The sequence below is a fragment of the Amphibalanus amphitrite genome, unplaced genomic scaffold, assembly GCF_019059575.1.
Source record: "Amphibalanus amphitrite isolate SeventyFive unplaced genomic scaffold, NRLGWU_Aamphi_draft 000393F_arrow, whole genome shotgun sequence".
Lineage (NCBI taxonomy): Eukaryota > Metazoa > Arthropoda > Thecostraca > Balanomorpha > Balanidae > Amphibalanus > Amphibalanus amphitrite.
Window position 1 is genome coordinate 217,647 of NW_024881887.1, and position 24,783 is coordinate 242,429.

The following is a 24,783-nucleotide window of genomic DNA, read 5'->3' on the forward strand; positions in this document are numbered from 1 at the left end:
ATTTGAACGTGAAGGATTTCCCCTGATGACGTCACCACGGCGCCTTTATTTCCCTAGTGAACCAACCTGAGTAGTAAAGGAATCTTGCGCTCACTCACATTTTTTAGTAAACGTCTGAGCAAAAAAGTAATTTGTACATGGCATGCTAGAGACACGGACCGTTTAAAAAGTAATTAACCGAATAACATAAAAATCGTACCATTTACTGACAATATATGCCGCACTGGCTATTAGAAGTTTCAATGTTGTTTCTTCAGAGAAATATTGATTTAAAGTTGGGAACGTTTTTTCTGGACCACCCGGTATGTCGTAGGCATTAGATGAAATCCAGCGTTTCATGAAATTTTGTATTGTATTGCATTTATGCTGGAGACTCTCCACAGGTGGCTATTAGGGGAGAGTGGGGCTATTTGTTACAGGGGTAAGTTGTTAAAAAGCAAATATCATTGAAGTTAGTTCATTGAATAGGTTGGCTGCTAAGTGCAGAAAACCAAAAAGTGTAACGCATAGCCCCACTTTCCTCTATTGGCGCGATATCAAGAGCATTTTCAAAGATATTTGCTTTGTAACAACTTACCCCTGTAACATATAGCCCCACTCTCCCCTACGAGCCCAGTTAACATGGCGATGCATTGACAGCACAACATACATTTGCAAACACACATACATGTAATGAAAGTAACAGAGTTGAAAACAAGCAGATAAGGAGGGTATTTGTCACTGTTCCAGCCTGGTCATGAGCTGGCGACGTGACGTGGAAAGTGCAATCACACGCGAAAGTTTATTCCACGACACGGCGCGGTAAGGTAAGGAAAAAGTCGCCGCGCAGTCGTCAGCTGGAGGCGAGGGGGCTTGAGTACCGCAGCGCCGGCGGCGGTGGCTCGCGTTCGACGCGAACACACTGTTTGGCGAGGACGCGCCATGGCTTTGAGCGGCTGGGGGGCCGCGGGGTCATGTAGGGCGCGGTAGATGTTTATCGTGTCGCGACGCTTCACTAGCGTGTCGATATCGGGCAACCAAGCGTCGCGAGGGCGGGGGATATATGGTCGCCTCGGCGTAAACCAGATACCAGTCGGGCGGCAAAATTTATGACCTTCTGCAGTCGGTTCAGACGGGTGCGTGTCGCCCCACCCCATACTGACAAGCAATACTGAAGGTGAGGGAGGACGTGGGTCTGGACAAGAATTTTGAGGATGTCATATGAGAGGTGAGATCGGATTTTGAAAAGAGGTATGATGATTGCGTTGGTACGCCGGGCGACTGAGGATATGTGGCGCTCCCAGGAGAGGGTCTGATGGAATTCAACGCCCAGGATTTTTAGATGTTTTTGCGGTCGGGTTTCTTCGTTATTTATCCGAATCGTGAAGGATGATGCTTTTTCAACTGCATTTACTGTGCCAATGATAATGAAAGAAGTTTTGCTCGCGTTCATTTTCAGACTGTTTCTACTAAACCATTGCTGAAGACATTCAACGTTATTTTCGGCTCGATACCTCAGCGCTTGGAGTTCGTCAGGATTGTTAGGTGCTGCGTCTAGGATTTGGGTATCATCTGCGTAGGATACTAGTCTACCATGGGGCAGGGCAGATGGTAGGTCGTTGATAAAGATGAGGAAGAGGATGGGACCGATTATAGAGCCTTGGGGGACTCCATGTGAGAGAGGAAGAGCCGCTGAGGAACCTCCACGAACAAGTTGGGAGCGGCCGGACAGGTAGCTGCTGAACCAGCTGGATGATACACCGTACCACTCTAGCTTGTCCAGCAGTATCGGGTGGTCGACGCTGTCGAAGGCCTTGCTGAAGTCGATCGATGTTAGTGACACAAGGTGACCGACATCAATCTTTTCAGCTGTCCATCCGACAATGTCGAGGAGGGCATTTTCCGTAGAGTGTGATGGGCGATAAGCGTATTGGGAGGGTGAGAGGATGTGGTTTGTGATAAGGTAGGAACTGAGTTGGGAGCATACCACTTTTTCAAGGATCTTTGATAAGGCTGGAAGAATTGATATTGGGCGGTAGTTGCTAGGGTCGTTGAGATCTCCTGATTTGTGGATGGGAGTGACCAGGTGGGTGACAGCACGTGATCGCCTGAGGCGGTGGGGGGTAAAAATATTTTCGTCATTTAATGCTCAATGCAATCGCTGCGACTTTTTACAAGACCTTCTCCTCGTCGTTGTTCCTTGCTTTCAACGACTGGTCCCCGAGTGATGACTATCCTCACGCAAGATAGGATGAATGGAGCTAGCAATTAAGCCCAAAAAACATATCGAAAACGTTACAAAACACTTCTTTTGAAGGAGATGAATTGAATGGTTTTGGAGCCTCACGAAACATGTTTCAGATATGACGCGTCAAACAAACTGACGCATAAAGACTGTGTTCAAAAGTGTGAGCGGCAGCTCCGCCAGCACTTGTTGACAAATGAAAATCGTAGGAACTGCTCGGTCGCCATAGCAACAAGTAAGCGTCACAAATTTCGAACACTATCTGAATGCGCCAAGTTCGACTACATCGAGGACGATGGGTGATGGTTGCCAGCTGATTGAATTAATGAAACGCGAATAAATTCACTTTTGTTTTAGATGGCGAGTAAAAATATGTTTCTTTTTTCAAATATCATTAAATTAGTTTTTGTATATAAAATAACTACAAACGCCTCTGTGCAAGGAATAAATCAAGGCTTATGAACATCGTGAGTAGGGTTGGGAAAAGCAGAAAAAGGATCACGTGACTGGCGTCCCAACCTTATCTGTAAGAATCTTGGGAGTGACGACGGCGACCTTCCAGGCATCTGGAAAGGTACAGGTGGATATGGATGTGTTGACAAGGTGGAGAATATGGGGGACTATGACGGTCCGGAGGGCGTGCAGGGGTATGCCGTCTAAACCTACTGCCCGTGACGCTCCGAGCCGAGATATAATGCGCGAAAGTTCTGGAAGGGTTACACAATGTGGGACGAAAGAGGTAGCACATACTCGATTTGGGCGAGGCTCGGCGCTGAGGCCGTGGTCGGTGCTCCGCTACGCGAGCACCGACGCTGGCAAAGTGTTTGTTTAGAGAGTCTGCGGAGAGGCTGTCTTCCGCTGTTTTCGATTTGGAGCGGTGGCTTTTAGAGGAGAGGTCCGCGCCAAAGTCTTTCAATCTCGCCCAAAAGCGCCTTGCGTCTCGTCCTAATAATTCCGTGAGGTAGGAACGACGATGCTCGTTCAGCACAACTTTGGCCCTATTGCGCAGGTGACGGTACTCGTTTTTCTCCGCGTCAGAATGGGTTCGATTCCAAGCGCGACGCGCAGCATCTCGCTCGGACATAACAGTTCTTACTTCTTCATTTTTGAGCCAGGGACAGTATGGGCGCTTCACACGTTTAGTTGTAACAGGACAGTGTACACTTACTAGTTACTACGTTATTCCAGATATTCCTAAAGCATGTCAGTTTCGTGTTTATATCGGGGGCGAGGTAAAACAAGTTCCAGTTTGCACACAAAAAGAAGTGTCTAAGCATTACGTGGAATGCCGGCAAAGACTTAAATCTTCGTAGAAATACGCGCGTTACAGGGAAGCCTGAATATTTCAGACTTTTATGCATAGGCGTAGGGGCCTAGGGTCAAGGGAGGCACCGCCCCCCCCCCCAACTTCGGTAGGGTGGGGGCAGGCCCCCACACACACACACATACACTTCCCAGCCAGCCATCCCAAATGGGGCCCACATGGGCTGGATGTGGGGCATCTGGGCGAATGTGGGCTGGGCTACATCTGGGTATGTCATGGGCGTCCAACTAGGTCCCAGATGGGCTATATGGGCTAACTTTACGTGCTGGACTTGGCCGGCGCCTCCACTGTGCCGCTACCCTGCCTGAACTGTGCCGCTACCCTGCCAGATTCCTGATCTGACAGCCGCCTGGGCACACCCCTGCCCGCGTCCCTGCGAGGTCGCTGATACTGTGTCGCCGGCGCTCGTTGTGTGGTGGCGCGCCGCCGCGCCGGCAGTTTATGACTATAAATAGACGCAATACGGCGCTGACGGACTGGTCGGGCCTCTACAGTCTACACTATCGTTACAAACTCTTCTCCTTTCTCACAATAGGTACGCATCCACGCTTCCGTTCTCTACCGGCCGCCGGCCGCTTACCTGCAGTGGTAGCGTAGTGTAGTGGTCAGGGTCCCCGCATCATGTTCCATAGGTCTTGAGTTTGAATCTGGGGATCTAGTGAGAGGCAAAGGGTATGCGGTTCTCCCACGTGTGACCACATTGCTTTTTGGGATTCACGCGGAAATAGTGGACGACATATGCTAGGCACCAAATCCCAATTAAAATCCATGTGCGCTTTTTGCATGTGTCCGTGTGAGGCCCAACTGGGAAAGACCGTGTGGGACCCATATATACATATATATATATATATATATATATATATATATATATATATATATATATATATATATATATATATATATATATATATATATATATATATATATATATATATTATATACATATACATATATCCCAGCTGGGTCCCATATGGGCCCCACTTGGGCTGCCCATGTGGGTCCCAACTGGGAAAGCCCATATGCGGGCTCAATACGGGCCCCAGATGGTTCCCACATGGGCCCCGTCTGGGGTGCCCAGATGGATCCCAGATTGGTGCCCACTTGGGGCCCATGTGGGCCCCACTTGGGAAGGCTGGCTGGGTTTCGAACCTTCGGGCTGATAAACGAATGGAAAATTTCAGGAAAGCAGCGATGAAAGATGTTCACTTATTTTAATGAAGTAGGGGACAGGCGGGAGAATTGGGACGCAGGAGGATAGGGACACACCAATATTTAAAAAATGGACAGCATCCTTGCACAATTCCTGCCTTTGCCTTTTGATTCGATGTGTCGTGCAGCGATGGGAAGCCCAGGGACTCGGACAGTGGCGTAGCCAGCAGGGCCTCCTCTAAGGATTTTTCACTGGGTGGGCAAAATTTCGCCGCTCCCTGCCCAAGGGCGGATCCAGCCACTTGTTTTGGGGCTCAACCAACTTTAAAACCTGTGACCGGGGGGATGAGGCGAAAGAAGCTGTGCCATTATTGGAAACAAGATGATATTTTGCTAAGTAAGTTAGCGTTTGTCATGTAGTTAACGTTTGTATGGTTAGGGATGCTCGTGACGTCTATTCGTTCCAGATCACATTACATGCTTATTCACTTACGTGACAATTACTTTTTACAAAAACCGATTAAAACCCAATGCCGTGAGAGGGATGCTACTTGGGCTTATAGATGCAAAAGCGAGTTAGGGCTGAAACAGACTCTTTCTGCAGTCAGGAAATCGCATGCGAGAGCCTATTCAAATACATGGAAACACGCTCGCATCAATCGCACGCACCTCCCGCAAGCGATTAATGCGAGAAGAATTGATGTATTTGAATAGGCTCTCGCATGCGATTTCCTGAACGCGGAAAGAGTCTGTTTCAGCCTTTAGAGCTACTAATTTACAAACCTCACCGATAAGTGTTGCAAATTTTGTTCAGTAATCGATTATTATGACAGGCATTATAGTCAGGGGAAACAGGCCCAATTTTGGGCCGAATAACGCAAAATTGGGTAGAGCTTAGCAAAGGGTGGTTTCTGGGACAAAAATGACCGCTGAACCCGAATCTGACCGGTGCGCATCTCTAACTAGTGTTGCACCACTTCCAGAGCACGTGCAACTGCGTGGTTCACCTTTTTTTGGAGAATTGCGCCTTTTTAATGAATTGCAGTATAACATAATTGATATTTGTGATATTGTTTTGAGATTTTGCCCCTATGCTAAAAACGCATGGCGTAATTGAATGCTGAATTTTTGGAATGTTCGGGCAGCCGATGACGTCACCATGACGTCATTTACTGATAAGTGAGCTGAAAAAGTCGTCTTGTCAATAAAACATTCATCTTTATTCTCGTCGTATGGAAAACACAGAAGGGAAAATCACCAAACATGATCTATAAACATTTCTGAGTCGGATTAGGTTAAATTCGTCTTTGCAGAGGTACATGTGAGACACGTTGAGAACGTGACAATCTCAGTCACCACCTGGCAGATTCTGGCCGAACTGGATGAAGTAGTACAGCAGAATGATGAATCACGTGAAACATAATATTTTTATATCATTTTACCTGTTCTGGCGCTGCGACGGCATTTAAAACAAAATGCTGTTAGCGTTTAAATGACTAAATATTGTTCTGTTGGTCTTACTTATAGTCAAATTGTGCCATTTTGTGTTTATTTCAAGAAAATATCAAGTCCTATGAATAATGGAAAGTCAGCATGGATTCAGCTTAGTCGTTACAGGCGATTGGCGAGCGATGAAAACGTGATCCAGAATTGTGCTTGCCATGAAGACTGGGATAGAAAATGAAAAGCTGTAGTTTATTAAAAAGGGCAAAAATCACGTTTGTTAGAAAGTGAAATATCTGATGTTTGAGGAAAACACTCTAAGATCGAAGCAGGACTACACGATAAACGACGCAGAAACAGGACATACAGAAATGACCTGACACCCGAATGCCTCCTCGAAAACCTGTTTTGCCTGAAGTGCATTTTCTTGGAATTTCAATTGCAAATGCAAATTCCTTTGTATCAAAGGAGCATGCATTCGTGAATGCCCTATAAAGCTGAAGCTTGGTGACACCTTCAACATGCATGCGGCTCGACACTATCAGATGCTGTTGGTGCACACATGAAACCGTCTTAGACAAAACTGCAGAGTGCAGATTGATGATGACGGGCACGACGAGATGAATATGGAGCTCTCCCGACTCGCCCATCTTAGTCCAAAAGAGAATGAATGGCACTTACCTCGTGATGAGGATCTCCTTTTTGACTATGGGCGAGTCGTTACTTGCTTGCCTCCCAGTGATCATATGCAGCTCTATCCAGTATCCACAAGTTGCTATAGGTACTGAGGGCGCTGTTTGTGGTGTGGAACGGTACGCCCTCGTCCTCTCCCAGTGGAGCAAAGATGCCGTCGATTTCCAGCTCCGAGTTGATGGGGCTGAAGTCAAGGGAAGCTCCTCGGCGTCACACTGGACAGGCTGCTTCACTTCGGCGAGCACTGCGCCAGGCTGCTTCACTTCGGCGAGCACTGCGACAGGCTGCTTCACTTCGGCGAGCACTGCGCCAGCGTGAGGAGCAGAACCATACCCCGGATCGCCCACCTGCGCTCCGTGACAAACCGGTCGTGGGGACTGCAGAAACCGCAGCTCCAGACGGTGGCAAACGGCTACATCAGAGGAGCCATCGAGTACGTGGCATCGGCATGGCTACCCGCCACGCCTCTTGGATATGTCAAACAGCTGGACCGCGAGCCGCGATCGGTGGCTCATGTGGTGACTGGCTGCACACGCTCAACCCCGGTAGCGCCGCTCATGGCGGAGGCTGTACAGGGTGTCCCGAAATTGATGCGCGGTTGTTCTATCCTCAATAACTTATAAAGTGCTCGAATTTATTTCACGGCTTATATGCTATCATAGTCCCCATTCAGTTGCATACACGGCCTATTGCACTCTAGCGTGTCACGTTTCAGGTTGTCAAGAGTCTCTCCTTTGAAACAACGCCATGCCGCTTATATCTTCTGAAACAGCCTCTTCTCTGAGCTAGCCCATGGAAGCTTGCTGAGCTCTTTTCTGACGATCGTCCAGATAATTTGGATCAGGGACAGGTCCAGACTGTTGCCAGACCATTATCGGGGTTACATGAGCACAGTAAATACGTATTTAGCCGCTAATGCGAATTAGGAACGCATTACCGACTCATGTAGCCACCTGCTAGTACGAATCGGCGATCCGAACCGCGGTTACATGAGCAAAGCAAATACGTATCACGATCGGATTCACCGCTAATGCGAATCAGGAACGTACTACCGACTCATGTATCCACCTGCTAATACGAATCGGCGGTCCGAACAAAATCCGCTGAGAAAGGAGGCTTAGAAGCGAATAGGACCAAGATACGTATTACAGGAACTATTTCTTTACAAAAAGAAACATTAAAATGCAAAATAATAGGTATTTTTTCATTTGCTTCTTTTGAAATAATAATTAAAAAAATATCTCGGTATTTTGTCAAGTTTTCAAGAATAAATATAGCGAAAACCAAAAAGAAAATATCAAAGTACTTTCAGTTGAAACATTTTTCTGACAGCACTACAGACGAATCAAGAGAGGCAAGTGCTCAATGAGTCAAAGCAAGACAACTTTATGTTTAACTTTTTTTTGTTAAGTTATTTGAGAATGTTTTGAGAAGATTTAATGCAAAAAAGACATAAGATATTAAGTTTTTAATTCAGTCACCTCTATTGCTACGGAAATGCGCCACATTTGTATGCTATTCCGTTTGTAATGCGCATCGGGCCGAGAGCCAAACTAGATCCGTTTGACGTCACTAAAACGAATTTGCTCATGTAGTCGGTGCCGTGAATAAGTTCTAGGGGAGCTGATGCGAGTTAGCGTAGTACGTATTTGGAACGGATCGCTCATGTAGCCGAGGTGCACGACTCGGACCGGAACTGGACGTATTTCACAAGAACTATTCTTTGCTGAATGGAAGCGTCAAAATGCAAAATAATAAGCATTCTTTATTGAATGCTTCGTGGAAAATGGCAAAAAAAATTGTTGATATTTTGGTTTAGTCTTTGAAGGTGAATTTGGTAAAAAGCAAAAATAAAATGAATGAAATATTTTGATGGATAAATTTATTCTGACCACCCTGCTGTCGCTGCATGGCTAATCAGTGCTCAGTGATTTAAAACACGAAAACTTTGTTTTCAATTTTTGATTTCATGTTTATTTTCAATGTTTTTGAGCATATCAAATGATGTTATATCGTTCAATAATTAAAATTTAGTTCGGTCGTCCCTGTAAATGCCGCAACTGCGCCATGACTGTACGCTAATCCTATTCCGTTTGTGATGCGAATTACCGGCCGTCGAGGAGTCAGCCCGGGTGAGCCAAACAAGATCCGTTTGACGTAGATAAAACGAATTAGTCTCATGTAACCGGTGCCGTAGATACGTTTGTGGCAAGCTGATGCGCATTAGCGTAGTGCGTATTTGGAACGGATCGCTCATGTAACCCCGGTACATGTCCCCTTCTCCAAGAGGCCTGGGAGCCTCGCTCGGCACCAGTCCTGGGTATTTCTGGCGTGATAAGTTGGAGCCCTTTCTTGCTGGAAAATGGCCCTGGACATGTCCGACAAAAGTTTGAGTCTGGTTTTTGAACCATTTGCCTTTTCCCTCAGCATCTTTGTGGCATCAGTCTTCTTCTGCACCTCGTTGACATAGTAATAAGCAGTCACGGTCTGTCCCCGAGGCACCTCGTGAAGCTCAGAGCGCCTCTGTAGCTCATGTATGTATGTATGTATGTATGTATTACAATCATGGACAATCCACACGGGGCGTGGCGATTACAGTCCAGAGTCTGAGTCGGGTTGGAACAAAAACATGCAGGGGTTAGAATACAGACATAACGATTTAATCACAGGACACTCACTCTCTCTATATACATACGGGCAATTCAAGTCAGCGCGCCACACACGGCTGCGGATACCCCCCCCCCCTGACACGGGTCAGCGTCGGGCGATCGTCATCGCCGGACAGACTGCAGCCTTGGCCGCAAGGGCGAATGGGGCGGGGCGCTGCTCGATGACGCCAGGTGGCAGACTATTGAGCAGCGCCGCGGCCCGGTATCCGAACCGTCGCTTGCCTGTCTCGAGCCGCGAGCGTGGGAGGTGGAAAAGGTGATCCTGCCGGGTGGACCTCTTTCGCGCGTCACTGTTATAAGTGAACATGGTAGCTAGTTCTTCGGGCTCGCCGTTCCTTATTATTTTCTGAGCAGTTACGAGGGTTTGAATATCGGCCATAGCTTTCGGAGGTATCCATCCAAGCGAGTCGCGGAGGCCAGACACGTGGTCGAATTTACGGCGGCCGAAGATGACCCGTGCTGCGAAGTTCATAATTTTTTGGAGCCGGTCAAAGTTTTCCGGGAGCCATTTCCGTAGACAGTGAGGCAGTACTGGACGCGCGAGATGACAAGTGCTGTTACGATCGTTTTGAGGATGCCGTCTGGGAGACAGTGTCGTGCGTGGGAGAGGCCAATCAATACGCCCATGCATCGACGGCTCAGCTCGGCTACGTGTGCCTCCCAGGTGAGTGCGCCGTCGAATACAACACCCAGGTTTCCCACCTGAGCACACGGCTGGAGCTCAGCGTCACGGAATGAAATTTTGAAGCGAGGCAGTTTACGTAGATTTTGTCGACTACCGAATACCATGAGTTGAGTTTTAGAAGCGTTGACTTTCAGGGCGTGTGCGCAGAACCAGGCGTTAAGTGACGCGAGTGATGCCTCCATGCGCCAGATGAGGCTCCTGATGTCGTCGCGTGCGCCGCTCACCAATATCTGGGTGTCGTCGGCGTACTGATAGGCGGTGGCATCTCCAGCAAATAGTGAAAGGTCATTCGAGAATATTGTGAAAAGCAGGGGACCCAGCGCCGATCCCTGGAAAACGCCCACGGTGTTTGGAAGCGGTCGGGAGGTCATCTTACGGCCAGTTTTGTCTTTCAGGGATACGCTCTGCGTGTGACCATGGAGATAAGCGGAAAACCAGGAGGTCTCAATGCCGTGCATTTCAAGTTTTTTGATAAGGAGTTCATGATTGGTGACGTCGAAACATTTGCTGAGATCTATGAGGCACAGCATTGAGATCTCACCCCTATCGGTGGCGGCAAGGATGCTATCTGTGACTGACAACAGTGCAGTCTCAGTGGAGTGCCGAGGGCGGAATCCGTGTTGGGTAGACGAAAGAAGGTGGTTTTGGGAGAGGTAGTGATAGAGCTGCCGATGGATTACACGCTCGACGATTTTCATGATAACGGGAACTAGGGAGATCGGTCTGAAATTGCTGGGGTCAGATGGGTTGCCGGACTTGAAGATGGGTTGGACGATAGAGTGTTTCCAAGAGTTAGGTATGTCGGAACGGGTGATTGAGGTGTTTATGATGTGCAAAATAATGTCGCCAATGGTTTGGAAGCAAGTTTTTAACATCCGGATGCATATAGCGTCGGTGCCACGCGCGGCAGAGTTTCGCATGCTGAACAATGTGTGTCCGAGTTCCCCGAGAGTGATGGCTCTCGGCTTAAAACTGCATGCGCCGACACGGGGGAGACGTACGTTTAGGTCAGTATTGATGTTCTGGGTGCTCAATTCGGTGGCGATCCGGGGCCCGACAGAAACGAAGAAGGAGTTCAGGTCATCGGGAGATAGGTCGGGCTGAATATTTGGATCATCTTTCTTTCCAGCGATCACTGATTTGATGCATTGCCAAACTTTGTTGACCCCACGCTCGCTGATCTCGTTTTGTAGGTCGTGACGGCGGTCTCGGCGCAAGGCGGCACGGACAGAGCGGTTAAGCGTCTTATACTCCGGAGACTCGCGTCCTAGCCGGCGTAACGCGGAGCGACGCCGGGACATAATCTCGCGGGTAGCGGCAGATACAGGGGGCGCGGTAGGGTTTCTTATCAATACATTTTTGAGGGGGGCGTGGTCGTCGAAGACAGGTAGGAAGTTATCTAAAAAGGCCTGCCACTTGTCGCCAACCGACGACGAGTTATGCACTTCCTGCCAATCGACAGTCAGCAGCTCTAGGTTGATAGAGTGAACGTCCAATCGGTTAAAAGATCTAGATTGGATGATAGATGGTTTTGGGCGCTGCTTAGGCACGTCGACGGTCACGTGGACGAATTTGTGTGGACTGAAATGGCAATGGGCTACGCTGCAAGAACGCACAAGTTTTCGGTTTTGTACAATACACACGTCCAAGAGAGAACCGGCAGCGAAAGTTGGTGTTGTCAGGAGTTGATACAGGGAGTAGTCAGAAAGGAACTCGCTAACGTGTTGACGGGCGGGAGAGCTAGCGCTCTTTAGCAAGTCACAATTCAGATCGCCGCATATGACAAACGGGACATTTGGGTGGTCGATTAGGACGCGCTGAATCATGCTCCAAATGAGATTCTTCAGCAGACGTTTCACCGTCTCGACAGCGGACTCCTCAGAGCTGCCGTTGGCCCACATTTCGATCGTTCTGGCAGTTAAGGGCTTAGAGACCACAAAGGGCACCTTGTCACTGAAAAGGACGCATCTCCAGTCCTGAATGGTCCAGTTTTTGTGGGTCTTGGCGAAATCCAGCTGCCTGCACTTCTGGACCACGGTAGGCCAAGTCTGCATCCTGAAGCTGAGCAGCTTCAGCTTCAAGATAGTCTTCAAATACTGGTGGAGGGTCGATTTGGATGCTGGGACATGCATCTCATTCAGTTTTCTTGTCAGCGATGTTGAATGGTGCTTTTTAAAGGTCGACTTTGCAATCACGATTTTCGCCACTCGGCTCAAGGCAGTCTTCCGCCCTCGAACTGTGCTGTTCTTGAGTGTCTCTCCTGATCGTTTGCAGTCCATCCAAAGTTTAATTGTCGCAGAGTTGACGCCCAATTCTCTGGCATCCGGAACCTGGGTCACACCGTCCTTGATCATCCCCACCGCGCGGTAGCGGATCGGTAGTTTGTGCCTTTTCACTTTTGGTGATATGCGGTTTCTCCACGTTGCCTGTCTGGACAAGAGTGGCCTCCCGCGCCCACTACCGGCCGCGGTCGGGTTAGCCGCTTGGTTCACGTGATCGTGTGACCAGCAAGATGTCCGTGGTGCCAGAGCCGGTAAAATTGCAGTTGTTCAGCACTCGGGAGGGACAACATAACATGCGGCACCAACAGCGCATCAATTTCGGGACACCCTGTACTACCAGCCGTTCAGGTCAGGCGAGGTACTCTGGCCACCAGAATGCTCTGCCTGGCGAGATCGCTACCTGAAGACGACCCACTGCGAGTGATCGCTGACCAAGATCCCCTCGCTGACTGAAGTCGACCACTGCAGGCCCCCGCCACGATCCGCCGCCAGACCGCCGAGAACCACCTCGCCACCTTCCTAGAAGCTGCCACCTGGATCTGGAGCGATGGTTCGGTGGTGGGCGGCACGACGAACGGCGGCGGCGGCGCCCTGCTCACACTCAAGAACGTGGAGACCAGGGAGATCAGGATCGTCGCAGGACGCGTGTGCTCCAGCACCCACGCCGAACGAAGTGCGCCATCAAAGCGGCGCTGGAGGAGGTCAGCAACCTGTCAGGCGCCCAGGCAGAAGGACCCATAGTCCTGTGCAACGACTCCCAGGCGGCGCTGTCTATGCTGGCCGGAGGCGCGGGATCGCAGACCACCCCGTTGGGAGCGGCGATCTGGGCCCTGCTGCTCAGCATCTCCGCCAGAGACCAAGAGGTGGTGCTGCAGTGGGTGCCCGCGCATTGCGGTTTCCCCGGCAATGACAAGGCGGATGAGCTGACGAGGGAAGCAGCCGGCCTCCAGCAGGAGGCGCCAGCGGACGTCCGCACCATCACAAGCGCCGTGGCCAGGACGGCTGCACAGGCATGGCGCACATCATGGCCGGACTCCCTCCGGCGCATTTGGGGAGACCGGATGCCGAGCCCGGTCTCCGGCGTGAGCAGGAGCGAGGCGGTGGACGTCCACCAACTGAGAGCCGGTCACTGGGGTATGGCCCGCCAGTACCTCCACCGCATCGGCCGCCTCCTGACGAACTCGTGTCTCGGCTGCCCTGAGGATTGCCCAGCGGCGCGCTGCATTGTCTGCAAGGAAGAGGCGGACACACCGGAGCACGTGCTGCTTCGGTGCCCGAGCCTCGCTGGCCTCCGTCTTCGGCTGCTCGGCGACATTCATGTGGAGCCCGCGCAGCTGCGCGACGGCGACGTCGTCGCGGCCTTGGCCCGCGACTTCAGGCGATATCTGAAGCCGCTGGCTGACGGACGGCCCTAGGGTCGCCCGGGAGGAGCAACAACAACAACTTCCCTACCGGCTGGTGGGCGTCGTACGACTTAGTGGCGGTGCCAACCTTTCGGGATACTATGTGGATATGCCGGATGCCGTGTGCCGTACAAAATGGAACGGGACATATTGCATCATTACGACGAGCGACGCGTCCGCTGCATGGACGACGGTCCTGGGCGAAGGCCACCACCCAGGGTGCACAGTCACCGTGTCGGGGCGGCCGGCAGCCGAGCGCCTCCTGACAGTATCCATGCTACATGATGTGTGTTGGGGTGTGCGTGTGTGTATATATTTTCCAGAGGAGATAAATACAACCAGAAAAAAATCGCTTCGGTTAGTTGTTACGTGTTCTTAAATGTTTGGGTATGTGACGTCTAAGAACATGGATAATCCCAAGAACTTTTTAAGGACTTGGGATATAACACATGTGAAATGCTCTGTTACGAAATTTTACGCCCACCTTAGATATTAGGTACTTATGGCAACGTGATAAACTAGAACTACGCCTGTTAACCCGCGCCCCACTGGGGTCTGCGTGTAACACGCCCTACTGGGGGGCTCTCCATAGCCCCCCCTCCTAACTCCGAAACTACTGGGCCGATCGTCAAAATTCAAACGGCGTCTGATATCCCCGGAAAAACTGTTGAGCGAAATCTAATTTTATTGACCTCGAGGTCATCGATGACGTCACAGTCACAGGTCAGGTCAAAGTAAAAATTATTAGCATTTTGGCTTGTTCACATTTTGGGCTCTGCCCGCCGTCTTACAAGTCAAATCAGGCTCATTTTTTGTTTACACACTCGTGAACAGATGCTCTAGATACCCTGAGGGTACCAAACTTGTACTTTGATTTTCAGGTCAGGGTCAGGTCATCACAGGTCACGGAAATATTATATCAGGCGTCGGTCACGTGACACATATTTTATGGTCCATTTAGGCCATAGATTTCGAATTTGATGTCGTCTGTGTCATTCGAGGTCATTTTGAGTCGAATTTAGCTTAGGTCAGGTCACTTTCAGGTAAAAAAAGGTCAAATTTTGAAGTTAAAATTTTCAACAAAGAAGGTGTTTTTTGGATGCAGTTGGAGCTCAGGAACACGATGGTGCTATTTATATTGGTGTACGATGTCAAATACGTACTGAAAAATTGATTTGAAAAAATTAATAATTGTGATTTTTTTGCAATAATTCGTATAACTTGGCCATTTTTGAAGATATTTAGGTAAAACTTGCTAGATTTAGTCAAAAGCATGCGTTCTATCACATATATTCCGGTATTATCGAAAAGTCAAAAACGTTTTGAAAAAAATATAAAAATATAAATTTTGAATTTTATTATATAAAATTTTTCGAAATTTTCAAAATTTTGAAAATCCGAGATAGTAGTTCGATAGCGCAGTCTATTCTGAGTCCTTACATGCAAAGAAATTGGATCTAGCTTAAAAACTGAGCTCTTGGGAGCGATTGCTGTGGTTCAATGTTTTGCGTCGAAATCGGCCGAACATGACGTCACTCTGACGTCATTTCCGGCCGACCTATGGTAGCTACGAAGTTCATATTTTGACACAAGGTGTCAAACTGATGCAGCCGAAGGTACTGAAAGTTTGGCGTCGATACGTCAAGCGGTTTGGAAGTTATTGCAGAAAAACGGAAGGGGGGGCTATAAATAGCCCCCCCCCCCCAGTGGGGCGCGGGTTAAAGTGTTGAAGATGCGATCGACTTGTTGGGTAACAAGCCGGCCATGATCTTGTAAAATGTCTTCATCGTAGATCGATTAGTTTCTGAGATATAACCGGAAATGTAAAAGTGCAAAACCTACCGCTTAATCTCGCGAGACCTGTACAAATAATCTTCATCGAAGGGGAAGTTGGAGAATCGTCCAGTTTTAAGGGTGATGAGTGGTAAGTAGGTACAGACAGACACAAAAGTCAGCAAAAAGTGGGGGAGGGGCAGTTAACATTGCTGGCCCCCACATCCGAAGGTGGGGGCCATGGCCTCCCCGGGCCCCCCGTATGCTAAGCCCATGCCCCGACAGGACAGGATCATAGACCCGAGAACAGGGGGGCAGCGGGGGGGGGGCGCTTGCCCCCCCCCCCAACTTCAGAGCCGATGGGGCGGCGCCCTCTCAACATTGAGGCAGCGAGAAAGGATCTTTCCTCCCTTTTCCGTACTTCTTTCCTTCTTGTTTCTTTTATACATCTAAATATCAACACACGGCATTTTCCTTGCCATCCTCCTTGCTTGAGTGGTTTCTGTTGATACAGTATCGATTTGACATCTGCTATTGTCATCCCGCTTTGGTTTGGGCCTGACCTTGGCCATAAGTTTGGCAGACCATATTTTATGCTAGACCATTTTGGGTCAACTTTGAGAAATATGCACATAACGTACAACGGTGGTAAAATCGTTGCTATAGGCGTAACACAGTTAACACGCTCCGGGTGTGAGGGAGGGGTGTGGGGCAATGAGTGCACTTAGGTGGCGCCCTGGAAGGCCGGTATGGGATTAAAGCTCAGCGACACTAAGGACTGGTGTGGTGCCTTCGGTAATCGGTTATCGGTAGCACCCTCAGAATCACCGGCGTAGGGCCGTCAGAGCCGCCGGTAAGGGGCCTTTAGAGGCACTGGGGCCGTCACATGCAGATGCCAGTGTGGGCGCTCAGAGGTGCTATTGTGATTCTCTCAGAGGCGCCGGTGAGGGTCCTCACAGGCGTTGCTGTGGGCCCTCATAGACGCTGCAGTGTGGAGCCGTTACAGACGGGAGTGGGGCCTTTAGAGCTGCTGACGCGAACCCTCTATAAGCCGGCAGGGGGTTCTCAGTGACCGGCAAGGGGCCCTTAGGCCGGCAGAAGAAGTTTTGTGGGGTCCTTACTTAGAGACCGGCATGGTACTGTCAGACGCCGGTGGGGCCCTCAGAGTCACCGGTGTGGGGCCCTAAAAAGTCACCAATGGATGGCCTTTAGATGCGGAGGTGTTGGCCGTTGGGTCCTCAGAGCCACCGATATAGGACTTTAATAGGCACTGGTGTAGGCACTCAGAGTTGGGCGTGTGAAACCCTCAGAGACACCGTTGTTGTGGGCCCTCATAGGCGCCGATGAGGGCCCCCAAAGTTACCGTTATTCGGCCCTCAGAAAAATGAGTGTGGGACCATCACATGTGGGAAATGCCCCTAGAACTGGCCCCTCATAGGCCGATAAGAACTCTCAGATGCCAGTAACGGGCCTTTGGAGACCACCGAGGGACCCTTAAAGCCGCAAGAGGTCCTCAGAAGGCGGAGTGGGGCCCTTATGGAGATCTTAGTGTGGCTATTTAGGGCCCATGAGGTGTTCTAACGAGCCCCATGGGGCCCTTCTGAGTCGAAATATGGTCATCGTTAACCTTCAGCGGTCAAATGGCGCCGCAGGGACCCTCGGACCCGAGGGTCCCTTTGAACCCAATGGGGGGGGGGGTCGTGTCCCCTTAGGGCCCCAGCTACGCCACTGTTTCATATACATCATGTCAGGAATTTTAGGCTCGCCCCCCCCCCCCCCCAACTTGAAAATCGTTCCCGGGCCCCTGGACAGGATCGTCGAAGTCCTGGTCAGCCATGTGTTCTCTACCTTTAGTGCTCGCATACACGGTTACACCTCGCCTCGCATTCAAAGAAATGCTGCCACCAGGGCTCCCAGTTTTTACTTCTGATATGGTTTACTTCATTGAGTGAAGAAAATTCCCCTCAATAACGCTGTAGATGCATACAAAAACACTTCATCGAAATTCGAAAGGCTGGCTGAAGAATCTCCAAGTTTTGGTGTTCACTGTTCAGGATGCCGATTGCCGAGTAGTACAAACAGGCGCAAAAGCTCAGCAAAAAGTGTGGGGCGGGGAGGAGGGGCAGTTAACATTGCTACCCCCACCTCCGAAAGTGGGGGGGGGGGGCATGGCCCCTCCCCCTTGTTCCTACGACTATGACCAAAGTGGTAGTACCGGACGTCCGGCCAACCTTTATTTTTTCATTTGCTTCTGGGTGGGCAAATCGACGTCACTGGGTGGGCAATTGTGGTGACTGGGTGGGCATTTGCCCACCCAGTGGGTATGTTAGAGGAGGCCCTGCCTGAGAAAGCCATGCAGGGCCCTTAAGATGCCAAGCCGAAATCTGAAAACTCCTTTTCTCCTCAGGCCTGTGCCTGCCTCACCGCCCGGCGCCACCCTGACGTCGAGGGGTTTGACGCCTAGGTATTCATTAGGACCCCACACCGGTCCATGATGGCTCCAAACTGACACCTGAGGCTCCTGCACCAGCTTTTGAGGGGCCCACCGGCCTCTGATAGCCGCCACGCAGGTCTCAAAAGACCATGTCGATTGTCGATGTCTAAACCCCCAAGTCTTGAAAGGCCTGTACTCTATGCAGACTCTTGAGGGCTTTACGTGGGCTTGTAAATGCCCCAAACTGGCCCTAGCCCAGCTCGACCGCGCCCCGCAGAGCAGGGCCCCAAGCTTTCCAGTTTTACGCCCCTGAGGGGTGTTTGAATATTCCCTTCTAACCTGTCTCCAGGGTCACGTAGCGACAAGCGCGGCGGTAGGCAGCTTTCTAAAGAGCGTTGAAAATCATGAAGATATTACTTCAGTCATGTTGCAGTTCAGACCAAAGCCCACGTCGTCATGTTCATCGAAGGAAAAGTTTCGCCTATTTCGACATTCGAGGACATATAAAGCTATAGCGCGCTGAAAGTGGGTTCGATAGCTCTCTAACGCGCGCAATCAGCCATGGGTGGGGGGGGGGGGGCGTATCGGCCAAACCCGATCATCTAACAAAAATTTAAGAAGGCTAGAAAGACGAGAAAAGGCAACGGATAGCTGTAGAATGCTTCAGAATCGTAGAGGTCTTTTTCGATTAATTGGGTCATCGCTGAGGTCATTGAAGATAAAATACCTAATGATAAAACCAGCCGTTCTCGAGATCTGGAAGTGGCACCCTGCACGTGCGCACGTGCAAAATGGGTCCCAACTGACTTGTGCACGGCACCCTACTAACTGGTCCCTAACCGTGTACCAAATTTGAGCGCAATCGGTCCAGCCGTTCTCGAGATCTGGAAACGACCCCTGCACGTACGCACGTGCAGCAGCACCCCAACTCTGGCACATGGATATGCATTGCCTAGTGGGTGCCTACCTACATGCTAACTTTCAGCGCAATCGGCCCAGTAGTTACCGAGATATTGCAACTATTACAAAAGTGACACCTCTTCGTTTTGCACGTGGCACGTGCATAAGGGGTCACCCACATGCATCAAGAATCGTCCAATACTTGGTAGAAGGAATGAAGCTACCCTACAAAAATTACCGCATGTAAATCGGTCAAGTGGTTGCTGAGATATAAGCGTCGCAGAATCGTGACCACGGCCGGCCGGCCGCTCATACTCAGAAATTTCCGTTATTCTACGTAAGACTCCGCTCGCTTCGCTCGCTCCGTAATTATGATAAACACAAAGACAAGATTACGACGAAAAAAATATTGTTTTTATATTTTTAACAAATAACCGTATAACTCGTGAACCAAAGAGCTAGAGCTTCGCGGAACAACTCATTCGATAGGGCTTTCAAAACGCTTTCGCTTTTAAGATTTGACCTCAATGCCTCATGTCAACGGTTTCGCAACAGAGCAGAGGGTAAAACCATCTAAATAGTCGCATTTTACCAAAATAATTTTGATAAGAATTTTTGCAAGAACTTTGGTAAGAAAAACTATGAGACATTTACATTTTACTTTGTCATCATTTTCTTGTTAACATGCATCGAGTGAGCTATGATACCTATCATTTCACATAAAAAGTTCAACTTCAAAATGTAACCGCAGATCAAGGTCATGCCCTTACTTGAAAAGTTCATGATGGTCATCAACCGATCCGTATGGGTGACCTTAACACCTACAAAACAATGTCATTACTCTACCTCGTCTCTTATATCAAAAGTAATAGTCGAAAAACTGATGTTGAGCCTTTTTAAAAGCTTTTTGACCTAGCCCGACCCTTTGAGTGGCCGCTGGCCATCAATTGCACGCTGTCCATCAAATATGGGCAGAATGGTCGTGTTTCTGTAAATATGCTGTTGTTTTTGACGTGCCTCTTCAGATCAAGAGATATTTGTCATTTTCCCCGATTTGGCTGGTAATGATGAGGACAAAGATCTGACCTGACCACATGCACAGATCAGAGTGTTAACAAAGTTTAAAATGAGAAATTCATATTCAATTACTGTTCAAATGGTTTTGTGATTTTCCAAAAATACTCGGCAAAACAGCGACCGTTTTCGTTGTTGGTAAGGGGCCAACATTGGTTGAGGGTGGCCCACTTTGCTGGGGGGCCCATCGCGAACGTCTCTCACCCCCGTCGCCAGAGTTCTGGCTGCGCCACTGTGCATAACGTTACAGTTCGAATTGACGATGTGCCTCTAGGATAACAGACGGGGTGAGAGCTCACCCCTTTCATCCCCCCTGGCTGCGCCACTGCTTCTGGGGCATCCTTTGCGCAACTTTTGGTAAAAGATGTTTTCGAGTCATTTCAGGTCACCGTGCAATGACGCCATAATAAGTTCCTACATCCTCCGACCGTTTTGGACAAAATCGTACTATTGTTTCCAAATTAAGCTTGATTCGCGCCTGGCTCTAGTACTGCATTGAATACCCTCCCGAACCCCTCCAGTATCGCCAGGGTAGCTGTCCCGGTGAGGTGCGTGTAAGACTGAAGCAGTGCGTGGACCTTGTGACTGTCAGTCCGCGCCTGGGGCAGGGACACGGGTGTGACCTGTGATAATGGCGGGCACGTGAGCGTGAAGCATAGCTGGGTCACATTCTATCCAATCAGGGATGATGAGTGCGCCACCGTGCTGCAGTGGTCAGGCCGATGATCGGGTGGGGAGCGCTGGATGGGAGTGTTACGGGTGAGAAAATATTTGGCACGCTTGGCAACTTGAGTGCTACACGGACTTACGCTAAACCTTTTCACATTCTCAGAAGCAGGGAATCAATTTACGTCCTAGACGTCGCTGGCCGAGGAGAGTGCCTTCTCATACATTATTTTTTTTTTTCCAATTGCACGAAGCAAGCAAACAATAGTTTTTTTTAGATTTCCGAGCTCGAATGCCGCTAACCACGTGTCGCATACGTGGCACAGGAACCGAGTTAGTGGGGGGAGGGGAGGGGAGGTGGTTGGCGCAAGCACCTGCTTGGCGCGGGTTGATAATTATCTGATAAATATTTATAATATATGTTCAGATTATACTGACATTATTGTTTTAAATCATACTGTGCTTATGATTATTACACGCAATATTAAAACTAACGCAGTCAAATCACCCCGCAGTAGAGCAAAAAACATTCTCAGACACCGGTCAAGCCCGGGCCGGGGTCGGATCACTGCCCTCGCTTCACAGCGACTTCTTTCTCGGCCGCTGGTCTCGCCCGCCCGCCATATGTGCCCTTGACCTTTGACCTACGATGCGGGTCCTGGCTGAATTCCGTTCCGATCGCGCGTCCAGCTGCACCACGGTTGCGGCCCGTCTCTCGCCCGGCGCTGCGCCCGAGCGCCGGGTCATGCCTATGACGTCAGAGGCGCCCGAGGCCAAAATCGCCGAACGCTGACCGACCACAGGTCACGTCCGCATCCCTACCCGCGCGTTTGAAACTCCCGGATGACACACGGCCCCGGATGTCAAACCTCTGGTCTATCGCACGGCTCGCCGAGCCGGGTATCTCGGTAAAACTCGGTCTTCGGTAGGGTATTCACTACAGTACTGGAGCGAAGTGAGGATCAAGCTTAATTTGGAAGCAATAATACATGCTGCGTAACTGGACGTGATCTCATCGACAAGGACCAAACTATTCCGTGTGATTTATGTCAGATTTTGACAGGGCATGAATCTTTACATCGTATATTGACCTTTCTAAGGTCAACCAAGTCAATGACCTCGAATGTTCACACGCTGACCTCCGCGATATGAGCTGTGTTTAATGGGGGTTTCTTGAGGTCCTGAATCCGAAGCTGTGGTTCAATTTTCACATAAATGCCTTCAAAACTGTTTCATGACCTTTACAAAGTCAGCCCAGGTCAATTAAAACCATCCTCGCCGGCGGCGGGTGTGACCTTCCGTGTTCCCGGGGACTACCTCACGCTAGTAGTGACTGAAATGCAGTCAACTATACATCATTTTGTTGCTAGTTCGTTGAGAAATAGTGAGGTGTCATGTCGCTATCTTTAATAGATTCGCAAATATTGGCTAAGTAGCTTGGAAATTATAGCCTTTCCCCGAAGTTTGACCTTTGACCTGCCATAACTGGGTCAAATATTGACCTATGGTTAAAAATATACCACCAATCGCGAGTACTCGTTGAAAGCAACCGGCTGGTTTTTGTTGTGAAACGCTATGATGCTTAGTTTCGAAACGCCAGGGGGTCGCATCGACCCCCCTCCCCCCCCCCCCGCTGCCAGGCCACGTTATAAACAATATCCTGCCAGTGCGAGTGTTAAGTCATGCTAGATTGGAAACATGCCCACTGTGCGGTGTTTCAGATGAGCTGTTTGCCGGTTTAATGGAGAGCTCCCCGCCGCCGCCGCCGCCGCCGCTGCTCGCCTCTCCGCTGTCGCCGTCTGCGTCTCTGCCATCGCTGGCTGCGTCAGCGCCGCGGCGCAACAGTTCGCTGATCTGGGCGCACTTTGTGCGCTGGTCGGATCGCGCTCAGTGCCGCTACTGCGGACGGATGCTGCAGCGAGGCGCCTCCGCCACCACCAGCTCACTGTGGACGCACCTCAGCCGGATCCACGGCATCGAGCGGGGCGGCGCGCCACTGGCCGCTCACCAGCTGCTCAGCTGAGCCGCTCACCAGCTGCTCAGTCTCTCCATGGAGTGTCTCAGTTAGGAGCGCGCAGTGATTTATATGTGAGCTCCGGTGTGATATTTTGGTTTGCTTGTAGTTGCTTATTTACTTGTCACAAGGGGCTCATACTCGCCAGGGTGTTTCGTCTAATGCGTGGTTCACACCAGATCCGTAATGACCGTTACGTTCCGTAATGAATACGATGGCGATTAATTCGAATTATTTTTAATCATTGTCACTCATCGATTTTATTGGTTCCTGGCATGTGTGAAGCCATAGAATACAAAGCAAAAAAAAAATCCACAAAAACTCTTGTTGGGTGGAAGTCTGTAGCCCAGGTTCCACTATGCGTTTTTCCCGTTGACTTTTGCGAGATGGCGAGATTGCGTGGTCAGCTATAACAGACGTGCGATTTTGCGTGGTATGCATACAAGCTTGGTTGCCAGCCATGGCAACTGTACAGGTCTCGCGGTTTTAGCGGTAGGTCGCTCGGCGAGCGGGAGGGCAACCAGTTCCGCCTCTGTATCGGTGACCATTTGCTCCGCCCAGTTACTCGCGAGCGCATACTACGGCACATAGTAAAGTGGGGAGGGGAGGGTTAGAGTGGCAGCCTGCGTAGAGGCTAAAACCAGTTTCTATCGTCTGGGCCGGCGACACGGCACGCGGTCAGGGGACGGGGAAAGGTTAGAGGTCACTCACAATAACAACGTTTCCATGGGCAATCATGATCCGGATCAGCAAATTTAAATCGTATAATATTTCTCGAACTTTTCGTTGCAGGTTATAATTCAGAGTGGATTAGGCTTATCAGTTATTCTATATTCTTATTTTCATATATTGGCTAACTATAATGGATTAGCTAATCCACTTTTGCTGATTCGGATCACAGGTGCCCATGGAAACCGGGCTAATGTGCAGTACCGCGTCCCGTCCTCTCCGCGTGCTGACCAGCGCACGACCTCGGCCGTTGGCCAATCGGCATTGAACGGTCAAGGCCACCCGTAGCCAGCGGGTGGGGTGAGCCGGCAGCGTGCCGATCCATAGGTAGTCGTCCAAAGCTTAAAGGGAGTGTGCCACCTTCCAATGATTTCCCATTCTATTTTTCCTAGGATAAGAAGCTTCTGTTTTTGCCTAATATTGCAAAAAAAAAAATCAAAAATGGGCCTGGAATAGTGCTTTTTTCGCCTAAAAGTGTATCGGTTTTTCGATATGTATAACAACTGTAGTGGGCTGACTTGCAAACAGGCGTCGGCAACAATCGTGAATGCGGCGCACATGTGACAATAAGCAAAGGTCATTACAGAGTTACGACGTACGGGAATGAGTTATCAGCTGTCTAATCGTAGACAACACAATGTCGAACTTAAACTGTAAGCCTGTATTGGTATTGTTTCTTTAATTTGGCTGTTGAACATTAAGTTATGGTTTGAAATATGATTTTATGTAAAATAATTGATATGAAACAGCCGTCTCTTAAGTTATGACCCCATCTCACCACACGAAAGTGGCAGAAATGACAATGATCAGCTGACGCATTTTTCTTGGCCGAAGTCAGAGCGCGCGGCCCGACGCACCACCACCGCACCACAAAGTATGAGCAGAAGTCACCTAACAGGCGTGTTCGAAACCGCAGGAGATGATGATGAACGGGTTTATCGAAACTTGATTGGATGAGCCTATAGGTAATAGCGATTTTAGTGTGTGCATTTATTGTTCATAGTGGTGTGAAATGTGGTTGGGGTACGACCGACAACCCGTCGGGGCGAATTTCGCACTGGGGTGCTCAAAATTTGAAGAATTTAAGACGTTTCCATGAGTTTTGAAGGTATGGATAAGTTCTAAAAATCCGGTTCTCCTTATCCGGGTCATTAACTCCATATGGTCCAGGAAAGCTGGCACACTACCTTTAAAGGGATATGTTCACCTTGAAAAATTTGAGTGGATGGTTCCAAAACACTTGAAAATGGTCGATAATACCTAAATGGGTGGCTACATGCCATTAATTGGCCGAATTTTGATGAAAATGATGAAAAACTGT

General features: G+C 49.6%; 1 protein-coding gene across 1 annotated transcript in view; it reads left to right on the top strand.

The window, feature by feature from the left end:
* Positions 1 to 23,904, top strand: part of LOC122390364 (broad-complex core protein isoforms 1/2/3/4/5-like) — a 145,507-nt gene extending 121,603 nt beyond the window's left edge. Inside the window, exon 6 of the mRNA XM_043383255.1 lies at positions 22,441 to 23,904. Within this exon, the coding sequence (XP_043239190.1) occupies positions 22,441 to 22,742 (302 nt within the window). The 3' untranslated portion in view covers positions 22,743 to 23,904. The remainder of the gene's footprint in view (positions 1 to 22,440) is intronic.
* The last annotated feature ends 879 nt before the right edge of the window (positions 23,905 to 24,783 follow it).